Raw genomic sequence first — 16,542 nt, 5'->3', positions numbered from 1 at the left:
CGTAAGACTAAAAATACAAAACTCGAAGGTGTTAATCTTATGAAGTACTTGAAGAATGTTTGCTAGAGATTAAAACTATCTTAAGGTATCAGAAATTATCAGCAATTCAGCTGATAAGTTTCACATATTAAGAAAATGAACAGTTGAACACCTATACTGGAGACTTTCAGCAGTTACATTGGTATTTCCCCAGTGACCTTCAAGCTTGCAGTAGGAAACACAGCCCTAGGTGAACATCCAGAAAACAACAGTTGTGTTTTACTGGAAGTACAAGTACAACCAGAAAAAAGACAATAAAATGGTAACATTCTCAAAGTTGCATGCATCTGGATCATGCCACCAGTGATTTTTTTCTAGGGCAACAGAAGCTGTACTCCCGATACCGACCCAGAATACAAACCACCAACCCCTCGTTGCCATGTTTCTGAGAAGCATAAAGAGTAGGCACACTATGGGCCACCCAGGATTTCTACTATTTCTGGGATGTCCTACAGTTCAGAGCAAGCGTGTAGTTTCACTGAATTCTACCTTAAACTTCCAGGTGGAAAAAACAGGACACCCGTGAAGAAGCTCAAGGGCACAGCAACTCTCAAAGCAGCTTATTTTTAAGACTTTAGGAAGAATTTAAAGCACTGGCAGACAGAAAAGGCAACTTGTAAATTACAAAACTACCAGATATGAACCATCACAAACAGAACACAACAAAACACATATACCTTGGAAACCTATCACACCCATCACCGCATTTTGCAATAGCTGTGTCACATCTTCAGATTTGCAGCGATCTGAAGCAAAACACTAGGGGGCAGACAGAGTTCTGCCACTCCTGAGCTTAACCACAGCCAAAACCAGGCTGGGAAAACCAAAATCCTCCTTCAGGTTGTATGTACTGCCATTTTTTCAAGACAGTTCTTCCCTCTTTGTACAAGGACTTAAAACACACAGCAAAGGACGACATCCTGATTTTCCTACTTCCATACAGTTCTCTCTCATGCACCTTATTTTCCAATAGTGAGCTAGTAAGGATTTTGCTAGATAACCTACCTTACTCCATCCCTATTTGAGGCCCTCTTCAATTCTAACTATAGCTTCTAACTCAGCAACCCAAGCTCACTGTAGGGCATCCACAGCACCACACAATGGCTGTGCTTTGAAATCTATGTGGAAGAGATGCTGTGTAAGTTATTTCAGCCTTTCCCATTCCAGTCCCATGCATGCCAGCATTACTGGCAATGCACTCAGTGAACCAGATGAAAGAACTGATGCCAGTAGGTTTTTTCACTCTTGCAGTGTGTGGCTGCACAGCAAAGAGGCATTGCAGCATTGACAATGAGCATGTGGGAAGGGGTGTATGCTCACAGGAAAACAAGGTGTCAACTTAGAAGGTAACCTTTCTAGAAATGCCACTTTTAAAGGACAGAATAAAGTTTAGCAGTCATTTAGGTTTAAACAAAAAAATAACCACCAATCCCCAAACTTACATTGAAAAGGGATTTTGAATGTCTTGATAAATCTCCCAACTTTTGTGCCAAGTAGTTCTAAACCTTGGTCTTTAGTGGACAAGTAACTCAAGTGATAGCTAAAGGCTTCTTTATTCTTACCCTGCATAATATCAACCCAGCATCCAGTTGTTTCCACCAGCTTGCTAGTTACCCATTTTCCTACTGTCCTTGATAACAAACTTAATGCTAGACTCAACCCAGAGGACAAATCCTAACACAGCTGAAATTACTCAAGTTATTCAGCTGCATTTAGGCTCTATTATGCTAAGCACTGTACAAAAAAACCCCACAGACCACCACTCTGCTCTACTAATCTACTCCCACTTTAATGAGATTTGATAAAATTAATGATCAGTCTTAAGATGGATTTAGTATGACATGTCTTAACAAGCACAGTAATTAGCTTCATGGCCTATAAACTGCTTCTCTCTTCCAAAATTCAAACTAACTGTCAAGGTGACACCCTAGCACTCGCAAGCCTAACGAATTAGCAGAGAGCACAGTCTGCTATTACCACAGGCAAGTTATGTATCTGATGGCCATAGATTACAGACACTTCAAGTGTGTCCTTACATGTGCTGAATGAAACTGCATGAAATCAGTAACCTTAGATATGAATCTGTGGCTAGGTCCTCGGGTCCTTCTCTGGACTTTGAACTCAATCCTTTCACCTGCAAGTAACCAGGGAATGCTTTGCTCTGTAGCCACCCTCAGTATGTATTTCAGAGCTCTGTAAGCAGAGGACAAATCTCAAATTCTTAAGGGTTCTCAAATACTAAGTCTACTCACGTGCTAAAAATTTCAGGGGCACTGGGGTTACTTTGGCTTCAAGAGTTTGTTTTCATGTTTTGTACCCTACCCTCTCTTCACTCAGGGAAGTCTACTACACAGGTAGTTGACTCGCTAGGAACTTTGACTCCCTAGGAACTGTAGAAAGCTTTGTAATGTCAGGTACAACATTCTCTTCCTTCAGGCTTAAGACCTACTGCAGGTAGTCATTTCCTACATGATTATCATTCCCTGGGGGAAAGTACTCCATACCAACTTTAGTATTCTTCTCTTACCCTGCCTTGTACAGCAAGTATATACACTCCTCAGCTCAGGAGACCTGCAATCACTTCACGCTCTCCTCTCCTGCACTTCCTGAAGTTCTCAGCAGGAAGCAAGGGTGCTTGCAGATGAAAACCAGACAGCTTTATTTTTCTGCTTCGTTGAAAGTGCCCTACAGAGTAAATGCAGTATACAAGTTCACTGTTTCTCACTGTACTATTTATAGTTACATAAGGTGCTGTTTAAGGTTGTTGTTTTATATATATATATATATATATATATATATACACACACTATTGCAACACCAGCTGATTTTGGTTTTACAACTGCTTTGCTATCTAAGAAATACATGGCTCATGGTAAAACCTTAAGTATTCCAGAATAACACATCAAATTATTCAATGCCCCTTTGCCAAAAGCCTAGACAGTAGGAAGTAGGAAGAGATTTGCATTTTGACTGGTGACTGTCACTTGGTTCAAGTTCTAGTGGTCTCTCAGGCTGAAGGATATGATGGAGGAATTGTTACACGGGCCAGGAAAAAGAGGGGGCTGTGATTTTTCTTGATTGTCTTGATTCTAGCATCTCTTCAGGCTTCTCGGTGTCTTCTGATACTTACTTTTTTTTCAGTTCAATAACCAGAACACAATGAATTTGGACAAGCACAGATTTGGGACGGTTTTCTGATGGCATTGGCAATGTGCAAAGAAGGGGAAAAAGAGAATTAAGCATGGCTTGAAAGAATTGCTTTGTCTCATACTTCTGAACTATGCAGCTCCAGTATGACCAAACAGTATTTACTCCATCTCAGTGGAATCCTCTAAATAAAGACAATATAAACCAAAAACTTAATGTATACAAGTTACAGCGATAAAACCAATCATTTTAATTGAAGCCATTAAAAAAAACCATGTGAGGCAATATAAATGATAAAATTATACTTAAGAAGTAATAGCTACCACTTTCTGAAAAGCTTTAAAACAGCAACAGACACTTTACAAAAGAGTTGAGGGAAGAGAATAAAATTTCCAAACTACAGGTACTGTATAAAGGTAACATTAACAATTATCTTATAAAATACAGCAACAGAGACAAAATGGATACTCAAGCTCCTCTGAAACTAAGCCTTCTGGGGTCTTGGTTAAAATGTATGTTCAAAAACTATTTTAAACAAGGACTAAATACTTAATATTTTAAATTTACAGGTCCCTGGCATAAAACAGCACTATACACATCTTCCAAACAAGCAGCAAGTACAATTTCGTTCAGCCATGGGTGGTGTCATCTTCTACAAAGTCTTTGGCCATTTCTGCTGTGATCACATCAATATGACTAACCTGGTGGAACAAAAAGAAGTATACATTTATTACAGTTATCTCCTGTAGAATAAGACAGACTTATTTCTGAAGGCTCAGGACTCATCAACAGGCCTATAATCAATTTCTGATTTCCTTTAAAGAACATGACAAGGGACATGTGTAGATATTTAAGTTCTTTTTCAGGAAGGAGAGAACTTGTACACAAGACTACGACATAACTAGAAATCAATCACTGAAATAAGACTAATTCACTTTGAACTCTTGTTAAGTCTCAAATGCACAGCTTGATAAGGTTCTCAGTAAACACCATAAAACATGATTTACCTTGTTTCTGAATTTTACACCATAGAACTTGTCAGCTGACTCAAGCAGTTCAGGCCTAAAAGTTGTTGTAATGAACTGAGCATGTTCAGCTAGTTCCATAATCATATCTAAAAAAGAACACAAAAATTCTTTATGAGTGTCATCTTTTCAGTAAAGTGGGACAGATCCTAATATGAGACTGGCACAGAGTTTGCTATTCCTTACTCAAAATGAGGTTCTGGTTAATACAACAAAACAAACAAACAAAAAAACCAAACAAACAAACAAACAAAAAAAAGGAGAAACCCACAAATCAAGAACGGATCCATACCAGGTTTTTAAGTATCATTAATTCCACTATCAAGTCTGACAAATCCAGCCACTCAACAAAATCAGTGGGGTATTAAACTTCTATGATGAAATACTGAGTAAGGACTGTCCCAACAATGCAATGAGCTAAAAGTTCAATTTTAAAAATCAAGCTACATCTCAGAACACAACTACTTCCATCACACTGAAGCATGGTAAGGAGACCGTTTTGACGCAGCAGACAACACAGAACTTCTACATAAAATCAAGTTCATGAAAGCTTCAGAAGGCACAAAGTTAAATTCTAACACACGTGTTGGGATATTCAAAAATGTGCCTTTATGATTAGAAGTTTTTATCTTAAACATCAGGGATGAAAAGACAGACGATCACCTTCAACCACAATGAAGACAAATAAAGATAGACAGTTACCTGAAACAGCTTTTCTGTGCTGAGCATCCAAGGCTTGGTCAATTTCATCAAACAAGTAAAATGGAGCTGGATCACACTTCTGGATAGCAAATATCAGGGCTAGGGCCACTAAGGATTTCTGTCCACCTGAAAGTTGCTGCATTTCTCTCATTTCACCCTGCTTCCCTGTGAATGATACCTAAGAAAACAATACAACAGCAAGATGATTTCAAAATATTAAACCACAACATCACTTGTTATTATAGTAAATAAACAGGACCAATTAAACATTGCCTTTTAAAAATATAGTTAAAAGGCAATCTAAGCGAATATTCAGAGTACTGAAACACAAATATTTTTCTTTACCCTTATGCCAACTCCAGTGAACTGGTCTACAGATGGAACACTGCTCTGAGATCCAGATCCCCTTTCACTCTCAGTGCTGCCTTCACCTTCATCCTGGGACTGACTGCCCTCCACATCTCCTTTCTTCATCACTAACGTGGCCTTGCCACCAGGGACTAGCTTCTGGAACACTTCACTGAAATTTTTTGACACCTGAAAAAGAAACAGTCAATACACCAGCTCATTTTTACATAGCTAAACCAAATGCAGGCAACAGCTGTTTTTACATGATCACACCAAATATCTTCTTCAAAGCAAGAGATCCACATTCATTCTTAAGCAGAATTAAGAAACATAGGCTATACAGAGCTTGGTTTAAAAACATCTAAGCCAACTGTTCCTATAGTATGAGAATTTTCTCAAAGTTTTTTCAAGAAAATGGTAGAATTAAAACCTAAAAGCAGCAGCAAAACTAAGTATGATTTGTTTCAGTAAACTTCAGATGACATCTCAGTTAAGCAAATGACATTTTAAGGGAAGACTTCACACACTTTGTAGTTAATATCCTTTGTTAATATTAGGAATTACTTTCACTAAATTTGGATAATGGATTTTGTGCAGTTTTTTACCAGACATTCCCCAGAAAGGGTCATACATAGTACAAAGATTCACCAGAAAAGAAGCATTTAAGAGATTTAAAGCAGAGCTAGAGTTGTAATACAACCAAGATGAGCACCTATTTAAAATGCTATTCTATTTCTTTTTCAGTATTTAAAAACAAAAAACAAAACACAAGCCTCAAGTTACATGATACTGGCCACTATTATTATAGAAGTACTTAATATCTGCTTCTTCCCATATAGCTGCTACATAATGGGACAATTTGATTTCAGCACCAGCATCTTTACAATTGTTGTCATTTTGTTACCTGTTTGAAAGTCAGCTGAATAGCCTCGTACTTCCTGAGCTCAAGGACATTCATCAGCTCCATGATGGATTTGTAGCCCCTGTCCAGTTCTTCTTGTCTTTTTATCAATTTTTCCTTCTGCTCTGAAAAATTCACAAACTGATCTAAAGCTTTTTTATTAACGTGACTGTATTTCTTCAGTTCCGTATTGCACTGCTCCAGCTTGCGGAATAACTGTAAATGGAAAATATTAATAATCAAAGTGACTTGCAATTCTAGCCACATTTGACACTCAAGATGTACATGACTAGTATTTCAGGTCATGAAATATGAAACCAAGCATACTTATTACCTGCTTTAAACTTAGAGTCTGATACTTTTCAAAAGCCTCCTGTGGAAGTGAACCCAACTCTCGGATTTTCTTCATGCATTCCTCTTTCTTCTTGAGGAGCATGCCTTGCCTGTTAGTCATTTTTTCAAGTTCTTTTGTATCATGATTAATGGCATCCATATGCTCCTTTTCCATGTTCTTCCAGCGTTCCATGCTCTTTTGAAGCTCTTTAATTCCTGCTTCTGTTTTGTCAATAGAATTATCCAGATCTGGGATATTGGGTGAGAGCACAAAACCCAGAGTGGTTAAGTCTTACATCCCTGCATAAAATCAGCAATCATCCAGTCAAGTATTTATGAAATAAAAAGCTAATCTAAAGAAAAAGATCTATTAAGGACTAGAAAATTGATTTTAAGATGAAAAGCTGAAAATACCTTTCTTTCCTTCCCTATCAGTATATGGCTTAAAGAAAACCTAACAAACATACTAAGGTCATATTGTTAAAGTACAGAACAAGAAGCAAAAAAAGTTCAAGCCATACAGATACTATTTCCTCTTTGACAACAACTTAGTTTTAGATAGCTTAGACAAAATTCAAGCACTATACAAGATCATGCTTGTATTAAGGTTGCTTCAGAAGTACTATGCCCTGAAGCCAGAAGTCTGTTATCACCAACACATACTTATTGGCATTATGGTGTGCAACTGTGGACACTTGCATAAAATCTTGTTTCACTTATCTTTTGGGCTAAGTTTGAAAAAAATCTGTTACACACTATGTAACTACTACAGCGTATTTGAAATTAATGAATAAATGATTACATCTCATATTATGGTCTATTTCTAAACCAAAATATGGTATGTGTGAACTTTCAAAACCCTGGAGAATTTTCTTTCAAGAAAAATGATGCTACCAACCATCTGACCGTGCCAGTGTATCTTTCACTCGTTTGTTGATAGCCTCAAGTTCTGATGTTGTGGCAGTAAGAACTGTGCCACCTTCTGTTTCTCGAAGCTCATTCAGTTCCTATGGGACAAAGTAAATGCCACCAGGCTTCAGCACAGAGGGAAACAAAGCTTAAGCCAGACAAACAAGTTATCGTCTGCTACTCTACATGTAAGTATATTAACTATTTTATCAAGTTTTAGAGAACAGTTAGATATTCAAATAAACCTGTCATTATGATGGTCCTATTTATACACAGGCTGTGTATTTACAGTAGGATTTCTGTCAAAAATTCACATACGTTTCAGCACAGTATTTTAAGCAAGTAAAACACTTCACTCAGCTTGTATATAGGGAAGCAAACCCCATCACAGAGAAATACTCATTCATTACCCTGCATTATCAAATAATTGATACATTAAAGGCCTGGAAATAAACGACAAACAGATTGCAAAAGTACATTTAAGAGAAAATCCTTACTTGTTCCACTTGGTCCAAGCGTTTTCTCAGATTCTCATTGAGGTATGTTTCAACTCTTGTGATAATGCCTTCTAGTTTAATCCTCTCATTCAAAAGCTGTCTGTTTTCCTGAAAAAGTATATTAATTGCCTTAACTGACTCAAACAACTATCTTTTCCTTGTTAAAAAAAAAGACAAACAGACAAAAAACCCCCACTTTTTACACAACTCTGTACTAAAACATTGCACAATTCTTTGGACTGTTGCTCTAATTTTAACAGGTAGAAAGAACCAAGTAGCAAGTATTTTTGCAACTGTCTTAAGTGGAAAAGTCAACCATACAAATCAGTAAGTTTCTTAAACTGTATTAGCATCTGAATCCAATTCTTAAACCCAGGAGAACTTTAGAGAGTATACTTAAGCAGTAGTATTTTTTCAACAACATGGGTGTCAGACCAAAACCTTAGTTTTTGTCTCATCTACTATGTGCTTAAAGGCATTATTTTCCCACACTGTACATCATTCCTTACAACAATAAATACAAATAGATACAATCTAAAAAGTCCAAGAGTAGGGGCAAGGAAGCTATGACAATTCCAACACAAATAGCCATAATTCTCATACAATACAGCTAGTAACATTCACCCAGCAATTGAGAAAAACATGCAAATATACTCTGCAAATGAGAGAACTCCAAACATGCCTACCTATTACTGATGAAACAATGCTTTCATTACTCTATATTTATAAGTGACTTTTCACACAGAAGGACAAAAAATAAGTTTATTGTGAAGAGAGGTACCCATTTAATGGCAAGACATTTTAATTTCCTTACTTGCTGTAGTTGTCGAATTTCATCATTGAGAGCATCCACACGTTTCTGATCTTCAAGACTGAGCTGAGACAACAAATCAGTCCCCAGTTCTGCTTTTAATGATTCTCTAGTTGACTCCATAGCATGTAAACTTGCCTCCAAGCTCTGCAAACTGCGTTGCTATGGAACGGATATTAGACAAAAATCATTCCTCAAAGCAATCTGTAGATTTATATAATTTTCACTTTTCTGTTTACATAAACATATTTTTTGTGATGTTCTCTAGTCATCTCTTCATATTTCACATGATGTTAACCATCACAAGAAAGGAATGCAAGCTTACCAGTGATATTAATGAAACAATTAATATAAAACCAGTACAGCTTTCAATATTCCCATACTATACCTTAGGCATAAATGTCTTTTCAGACTGCTGCCTTTTCTCCTTCAGCATTTTCATCTCTGACAAAATACTGTCTCGGGAGGCTTTGAACTTTCTCTGCTGTGTCTCAATTTGCTGCATTTGGTTCATTAGCTGGTCAATCTCATTATTAATCCATACCGTGGGCTAAGGAAAACTCTGACCTTGTTTCAAAAGGCATTTTATACCTAACTAGTACCTTCAATTTTTATTCCATTTGGCATATTCGGCTGCCATCAAAATAAAAACCAAACAAAACCCCCACAAAACCAAAACATTCAGTTGTACAGGAGAAATCAAGAACCATCTAGAAAATTGAATTGAGCACCCTTATCAACTCCCAGAACAAACAAGCAAGCTTCATTTAGCTGTTATTTTTACAACATGGCACTGAGAAGAATACAGGGATACATTTGAACTTGTAAAGAAAACTCAAATCCTACAAAATACAGAAGAGCAGATGCCTACATTTAAAAAGAAATAATAGAACAATACAATTATCCCTTACTCAATTCTGAGGCAAAAAGTATAATTTAATTTCTTCGTGCGCATTTTGATATAATGGCTTAAGTTATATGATGCAAAGCTTGCAGAATATTCTGTTTTAATTTATGTTGACTCGCTAACATCACATTACTCCTACTACAATGTATATTTTAATGCATAACTTAAATGCCCTAAAAATTAAATAATTCCCCTAAGCAAAGGTTACAGTAAAACACTTCACTACTTAAACATTTTGGGAAAACTGAATGAGCTACAGAACAGTAGCAGGAATGGATAATTTACTTTCAAAACAACTGAGGTCTGTTTATGTTCTAAAAGTTACTGTCAGACTGCCATAACAACTCTTATTACAGTCACTGATCTACCACAGCTGAAGGGTATGCCACAGAACACCCTACCTACATCCCCTATAGATCCCTCCTCGAAAAGAAACCCAAGCCTAAAGATTTTGACTTAAATGACAGCAAGAAAGATTTCTCAGTTCCAGAATAGTAGTCCTGGTTAAAAGTCAGTAATACTGAAATCAAACGGTCTAACACGTAACTGGGTAATTTAACTACAAGCAGCAGGAATTCAAGCTCCCATTCCTAGCTACAAGAAGCAGGCTACCTGTACAACGCACACTGGGATTAGTGTTAAAATTAGTTTCTGCACAAATCCTTTTAAAACCATATGCCTACATATCTGTAGTTTAAAAAAAAAGACCTAAGGAAGGCGAAAATGCTGTACTTGATAAATACTTAATTGTAGATACACAAATTGGGTCTGCACATTGCCTACAGATAACAGTAAGAAGAGTGAAAGACATTCCAATTATTGCTGGAGCACGTAAAGCCAGTTGGCAAATTCAGTCTATTTAAGTCACATTTAACAGATCATTTTGACATTCTTTCACTGACTTAACAGGACATAGGTATATGCTTCTGTAAGTCTTGCTAATCAGCTGTGGATCTAAGCAAAGGCCTCAGTGTTCTGCTTATCTGCTGCCCCCAAAATGTCTCTAATGCACTGCTGCAGATCAAAAAACAATAGGCATTCAGTTCAAAGGACAGAATGACCCGGATAATGGAGAAGAAAATTGTATAAACCTCCCTTGCTCCTGAATTCTAGATACTGGATCTCAAAAGGACACTGTAGCATTAAAGGGGCTAGAGAAAAATGTGACAGTTACTTGAAGTTTTGTACAAAGAGACTGAAAAGATCAATACTGTCAAGTAACTCAGAGCTTAATTATAATATAATGCTCTCCATCTCCTCCCCACAGCATAAGTGGACTATGTAACACAGCAATTCAGGACACAAGTACTAAAAATATAGCATGAGTCAGAAGAAGCAGTGAAGATTAACACAGATAACAAGAATATCTGGTTATAGCAGTTACTACAACAAACTCTAGAAGGAATAGAAAGCCTTGTAATTTAGGGTTTAACCTCATCTCTAAGCTTTAAAGGTCAAGATCAAATTTTAACAGGGACGGATTACTAATGCTACTTTTTCCTGAAGTCTACAGCACCAGCCGCTCTCTGAAGCAAATTATTATACAAGATGTGCTTCAATTACTATTTTTCAGTCAGGTTTCCCCACTATGGAATTTTTACCAAAAAATTAACAGCAGTGGTATAAAAACAATTTCTTAAGTAGCTGCATTGATCTAAAAATGATTTTTTTAAAAAAATGCAATTCAGGCACACAAACAACGGATATGTTTTAAGATCTGTTATTTTCAATGGTTGTACACCAATTTTCACATGCAGGGTTATTGTTTGTTTCTGTTTTACCATTGATTTCTTTGCTTCTAAAATCTCTACAGTAACATACAGAACCAGGTTGCACAAGCAACAGTCAAAACAAATGCCACAGCTAACATGTAACATTAACAAAAGCTAGTCTCCTGTTTTTTCATCTATTAGTGTAACTGCAAAACAAAACCTTAGTTATCACAGAACCTTTCCCCAAGAACAACAAAAGGATATTTTCAATGTTTCTGCGTAAGTTTTCATTGAGTTTTGCTTCAAGTTCACCAAGTTCTTCTTCTGCCTTTCTAACATCTTTTTGCAATTCAAGCCGAGACTTCCTTGTGTCATAATAACCCCCAGTCAAAGCACCACGATGGCTGACTTGATCACCTAAGAGTGTAACAGAATGAGACTATAAACTGCACACTACATGCTCTCCATAATGTTCAGAGCATTTTCTACAATACAACTTAGTAGATTAACTAGAACATTTCAACTAACCTACAAAAGCACTGCATCAGTATCAGTAATCATGTATGTATGTTTACAGTAATTCGGGAAATGCTTATTTCTGTGTTCAATTTAAAGTGCATTTCCTTTCTCAAGACCAACACAGACTGCTATGATCTCCTTTAAGCATTAGCTAATTATTTTTTTAAATGAACTTCTGAAACCATGCAGCTTGAAGGAAAAAAAATACTTGTATTAAGGGAAAAATCCAAATGCCTGGCACTACCAGTTTAAAAAAAAAAACAAACTCAGATCTTCTGTGAGGGAGAAAACAAAAGAGAGGGTGAGTAATTAGCAGCATCTGTGACTGGTAGAGTACACTGTTACTGAAAAATTAATCATTTCCTCCTCAGACATTCTTAGGAATTTTTTCAGATTGACTTTAAGAGAAAAAAAGACAATAAGCCTGCAGGGAATATGCCCTCGCAGGGAGTATGCCCTCCAAGTACAGGCAATTAACAAGAAATACAGATTATTTCAGAGAACAACATCTAAATGCATCTGGTAAGCAAAAGAATTCACCTTGCACTTATCAGTAATTAAGGCCATCCATTCACACCCTAAACACTGGTTTAAGTTTGTGGAGAACACCATAAATACACCAGGAAAACAAATGCCTGTTAAATTGGATAAAACATAATACAAAATAATATAAAGCTTATATGCTTTACAATTCTCAGGATGGAGATACATAACTCCTAATTTTTAGATAAGAAAATTCAATGGTTTGTGAAGAAATTCTGTGGTTTTAAGCACTGTACTTAACCAAGTGCAACCTTGTATATCTCAATTATACTATTATTTAAAATAACCTTATGTTGACAACAGTAACAGACCGTGTTTAATGAGCCTTATATTCCAGGGATCCCATTGTTACAATAAATAATTTATAAAATTGCAAAGTTTACCTTCCAGAGTAATACAATCCATAGTGAAAGCTCTGGCCAGCTGGGTAGACACTTCCATGCTACGACAAATCAGAGTCTTTCCAAAAACATGTTTGAAAGCTTTGTCAAATCTTGGATTGTATCTCAGTTTACTGATCATAGGAATAGCATCCTAAAGTGACAGTGATTTTAATGAGAAGAACATACTGATACAAATATGACAATACATTGCAACCAATTCATACACAGAATTCAAGAGCGCCCTGGAATAAAAAAAAAACTACCATCAAGAGTAAAAACAGAATACATTCTAACCTTATAACAAGACTGTCTAAAAGTTTAGCATCTCAAATTCACTGATTAACATTGGCTTCACAAACAATAAAATCCATCAGAATGAAACTTCTGGAACTGTGTATATCATTATTTACAAACAGGATGTCAAACTCTAAAATCAAAACACAATATTGTGAATGATACTTTGGAAATAAACAGCTGTCAGTTGGTAGAAGGATGACACACTGACTGAACATTCCCAAGACAAACACATAAACACTCTATGGAAATCAAGTGCAAGATTTTGCAATTTTAGCTTTTAGTTGACTTAAGGCTCAAGCCTAGCTGTTAAGAGTCTGCCAGGAATCTCATCCGAGCATTAAACTGCTGCTGAAACAAGTTGAGGAAGTATCATAAATCGGCAGTAAAATTTTTGTCTTCCGAAACATTATTCCTTTCTGTAGAGAGCAGGACACAAACATTAACACAATTTTACTAGTAAAACCCTCCAAAATAAGCAAACGAGAAGTCATGATAGTTTCCTTTTTATTTTTCCTATGTTTATCTGAGGAAAAAAGAAAAAAAATATCTATTTTTAAAGAACTTATTCTACCATGATTATTGTAGGAAGCAGCTAACATTTACACAATTAATTCACTACTAAAATTTCAAGTAAAAGCAGATACTTTCTTGAAATATATTTCAGAGCTAATTTTTAAATGGTTGCCACTTAAGGTTTATTTATGTATTTTTAAAAACACAACTCATTTCCAATGACTTTGAGAAACTGTCCATAGCTATAACATGTAACACAGCTCTTCAGCTTTCATCCATGGCAGCATTTCAGCTTAAAGAATTACAATTCAGTAATTCAGGCAATTATTGATTATGAGGTTACAATAAAATTCTACTTTTTAGTATCACCTATTTACTCGTAAGGTGAAGTTAAACTTTAAAGAGCAAATACCTGGTAAGAAAGTAAGTATTTTCCTATAACAAGAGATTTTTTTTATGTTGAGAAGCATATATTAGAAGTATTATTTAATTGCAGACATTCAGCAGCAAAGCAAGTGGTGGGCAATATGGAATATACGCAAACAATTCAAAATAAGAGGCTTTGTAATTATGAAGTAGAGGAAGGTTCAAGAAGAATTCTAACTCACATTAGTCTCAGGATAAGCAGTATCTCTAACATCCAGCTTGTTCAGAGGGAGGAAAGTAACTTCTCCAGGAAGGTTCATTTTGTTAAATTCCATTAGGATCTTCGTACTGACCTCATCAGAATCCACAATGTGATAAAACAACCTAATTAACAAGGCCAACAAATAAAACTTTACTGTGCTAAAAGCACTAACATACTCATATGGGAACAGTAAGCATAGAAGTACCATTAAATAACATATCAATACAAAGGTGCATTGCATTTTTTTCCTTCAAGTCTGTGCCTTAGAATAAGCAAGTGGATACACTCTATTCACTTTCATTAAAATGAGATCAGCCAGAAATTTTACATTCCACCCTTGAGTCACAAGAGCACCTCAACACGCGTACCATGTCACCGTATACACAGCCTTTTTTGGTTCAGCTGCAAACCTCTGTCCTCCATACCATTTCAATATACAATATTCAGCCCTCTTTGCATGGATTTATAGAGTTTGCATCTTATGTCTCTGTACACAACAGAAACAGAAACCACATCTATCTCTCTCTGCATGACGGGACTAGCATCAGAGGGATTGAAATAAGTGATCTCTTTTGCAAGCTGAACTACAGTTTGCTTGTTACTGCTTTTTCCAGACTATGGGGGGGCTGTCCTGGTTTCAGCTGGAATAGTTAATTTTCTTCCTAGTAGCTCGTATAGTGCTGTGTTTTGGATTTAGTATGAGAAGAATGTTGATAACACACTGATGTTTTCAGTTGTTGCTAAACAGCGTTTATACTAAGTCGAGGACTTTTCAGCTTCTCATACTGCCCTGCCAGCAGAGGCTGGGAGTGCACAAGAAGCTGGGATAGAACACAGCACGGACAGCTGACCCAAACAAGCCGAAGGGGTTTTCCATACTGTATGACATCACGCGCAGGGGACACCACAGCTCAGGGATTGGCTGGGCATCAGTCAGCAGGTGGTGAGCAATTGTATTGTGCATCAGTTGTTTTGTATATTATCTTATTATTTTCCCTTCCTTTTGTGTCCCATTAAACTGTCCTTATTTCAACCCACAAGTTTTACCTGTTCATAGATGCTTTGATGAGGGACTGCCATTTCAAATTATGGTAGCATCCACATTTCTATGTGATAGTTTGCAAGATCATGTCACCTCTGTCCTCCTTCCTGCCCTTATGCCACTATCTATATTTCATTAGAACAAGAATTTGTATTCAATACAATACTCATGTATTGGAATGGGGGACTGATCACACAAAAAGACAATTTAAATTAATTTGAAGTGTCAGATGCTGCAGGAAGTGGTCGATCACCCCACAGGCACTTACTTCTTCTAGAACACACATTAGACGCAGATTCATTAATATTCAACGTCTTTTCAGGTAGCTTATAAATAGCAGGTTTTGACAGTCTGGAGACCATCCTCACCCATGACATTTTCTAGTGTAAGTGAAACAATTCTTATTGTTATCAATCAGCATTGCTTACTGTAGAAATCTTCACACTGGAAGATGCTGTCCACTTTAGTCAATATAGCTCAGCCTCACCACCAATCCTTCTGGTAAAGAGTGTGGATCTGGAGCCTTTTTTGGGGGTCTTTCTGTGGTTTTGTTTTAGGGTTTTTTTTTTCAGACAAGATCAAGAGCAGCTAGGATTAATTTTTAAATAGGCAGAATTCTTCTTAGTTCCTTCTTGAAGAAGTAGCAGTTTGATCATGCTATATAGAAGGCACTTTGACAAAAAAAGCACAAGAGCTCAAGTTCACAAGAGTAACACTTTCAGTAGCAACTGGCACCAATAACTAAACTGTTAACACTGCAGCTGCTTTAACTTAACACTGAAAAGCACATAATTACCTGTTCCCTGCAGTAACTTCAACACAGGTGTAGAAAGCTGGTTCACATTCAAAGTTATTCATCACAATGCCATGATAGCCATTTAACACATGCTGGTTTATGCCTTTTCGACGGAAGTGCTCCAACACTTTGTTTATGCTGTCTATACCATTCAAAATGGCCTGTTAAAATATAACTCATTATTGTACTGCAATAAAAACATGTAGAAGTAATATCCATTTTACCTTTAACTTTGTGAAAGTCGTAATGTTCTTTTTTGCCAAGCTTCTGCTAACTAACCTACAGCTGTAACGGAAGATACCTAAATATGAGTCCACCACTTGTCAGGGTCTTTTTGTTTTTTTTTTTAAAGGTAAAAGGTATAAGAAGTTTTAAAAGTATTCCATTTCTATCTTGTCTCCTTACCTCTCCTCAATTACCTTGAGCTAACAAAATGAATTTCCAAGTAGTTCTAGAGCTATAAATATTTGAACAATTCAGCTTACAAATA

General features: G+C 36.5%; 1 protein-coding gene across 3 annotated transcripts in view; it reads right to left on the bottom strand.

Annotated features, from left to right (window-relative positions):
• Positions 1–2,827: 2,827 nt before the first annotated feature.
• SMC3 (structural maintenance of chromosomes 3) overlaps positions 2,828–16,542 on the bottom strand; it is a 28,838-nt gene continuing 15,123 nt past the window's right edge. For 2 of the 3 annotated variants that reach the window (XM_049810225.1, XM_049810226.1), the window contains 14 exons: positions 16,053–16,213; positions 14,195–14,336; positions 12,777–12,927; positions 11,596–11,748; positions 9,101–9,252; positions 8,716–8,874; positions 7,902–8,009; positions 7,394–7,502; positions 6,497–6,744; positions 6,166–6,378; positions 5,259–5,450; positions 4,914–5,091; positions 4,194–4,300; positions 2,828–3,887 (listed from right to left, as the gene is read on the bottom strand). In XM_049810225.1, coding sequence (XP_049666182.1) covers positions 3,816–3,887; positions 4,194–4,300; positions 4,914–5,091; positions 5,259–5,450; positions 6,166–6,378; positions 6,497–6,744; positions 7,394–7,502; positions 7,902–8,009; positions 8,716–8,874; positions 9,101–9,252; positions 11,596–11,748; positions 12,777–12,927; positions 14,195–14,336; positions 16,053–16,213 — 2,145 coding nt within the window. In that variant the 3' untranslated portion in view covers positions 2,828–3,815. Of the gene's footprint in view, positions 3,888–4,193; positions 4,301–4,913; positions 5,092–5,258; positions 5,451–6,165; positions 6,381–6,493; positions 6,745–7,393; positions 7,503–7,901; positions 8,010–8,715; positions 8,875–9,100; positions 9,253–11,595; positions 11,749–12,776; positions 12,928–14,194; positions 14,337–16,052; positions 16,214–16,542 lie in introns of those variants that run through there. The other variant, XM_049810227.1, reaches the window with a different exon arrangement.

This window comes from Accipiter gentilis, chromosome 9, assembly GCF_929443795.1.
Source record: "Accipiter gentilis chromosome 9, bAccGen1.1, whole genome shotgun sequence".
Classification (NCBI taxonomy): domain Eukaryota; kingdom Metazoa; phylum Chordata; class Aves; order Accipitriformes; family Accipitridae; genus Astur; species Astur gentilis.
This window is presented reverse-complemented; position numbering and strand designations above follow the sequence as displayed.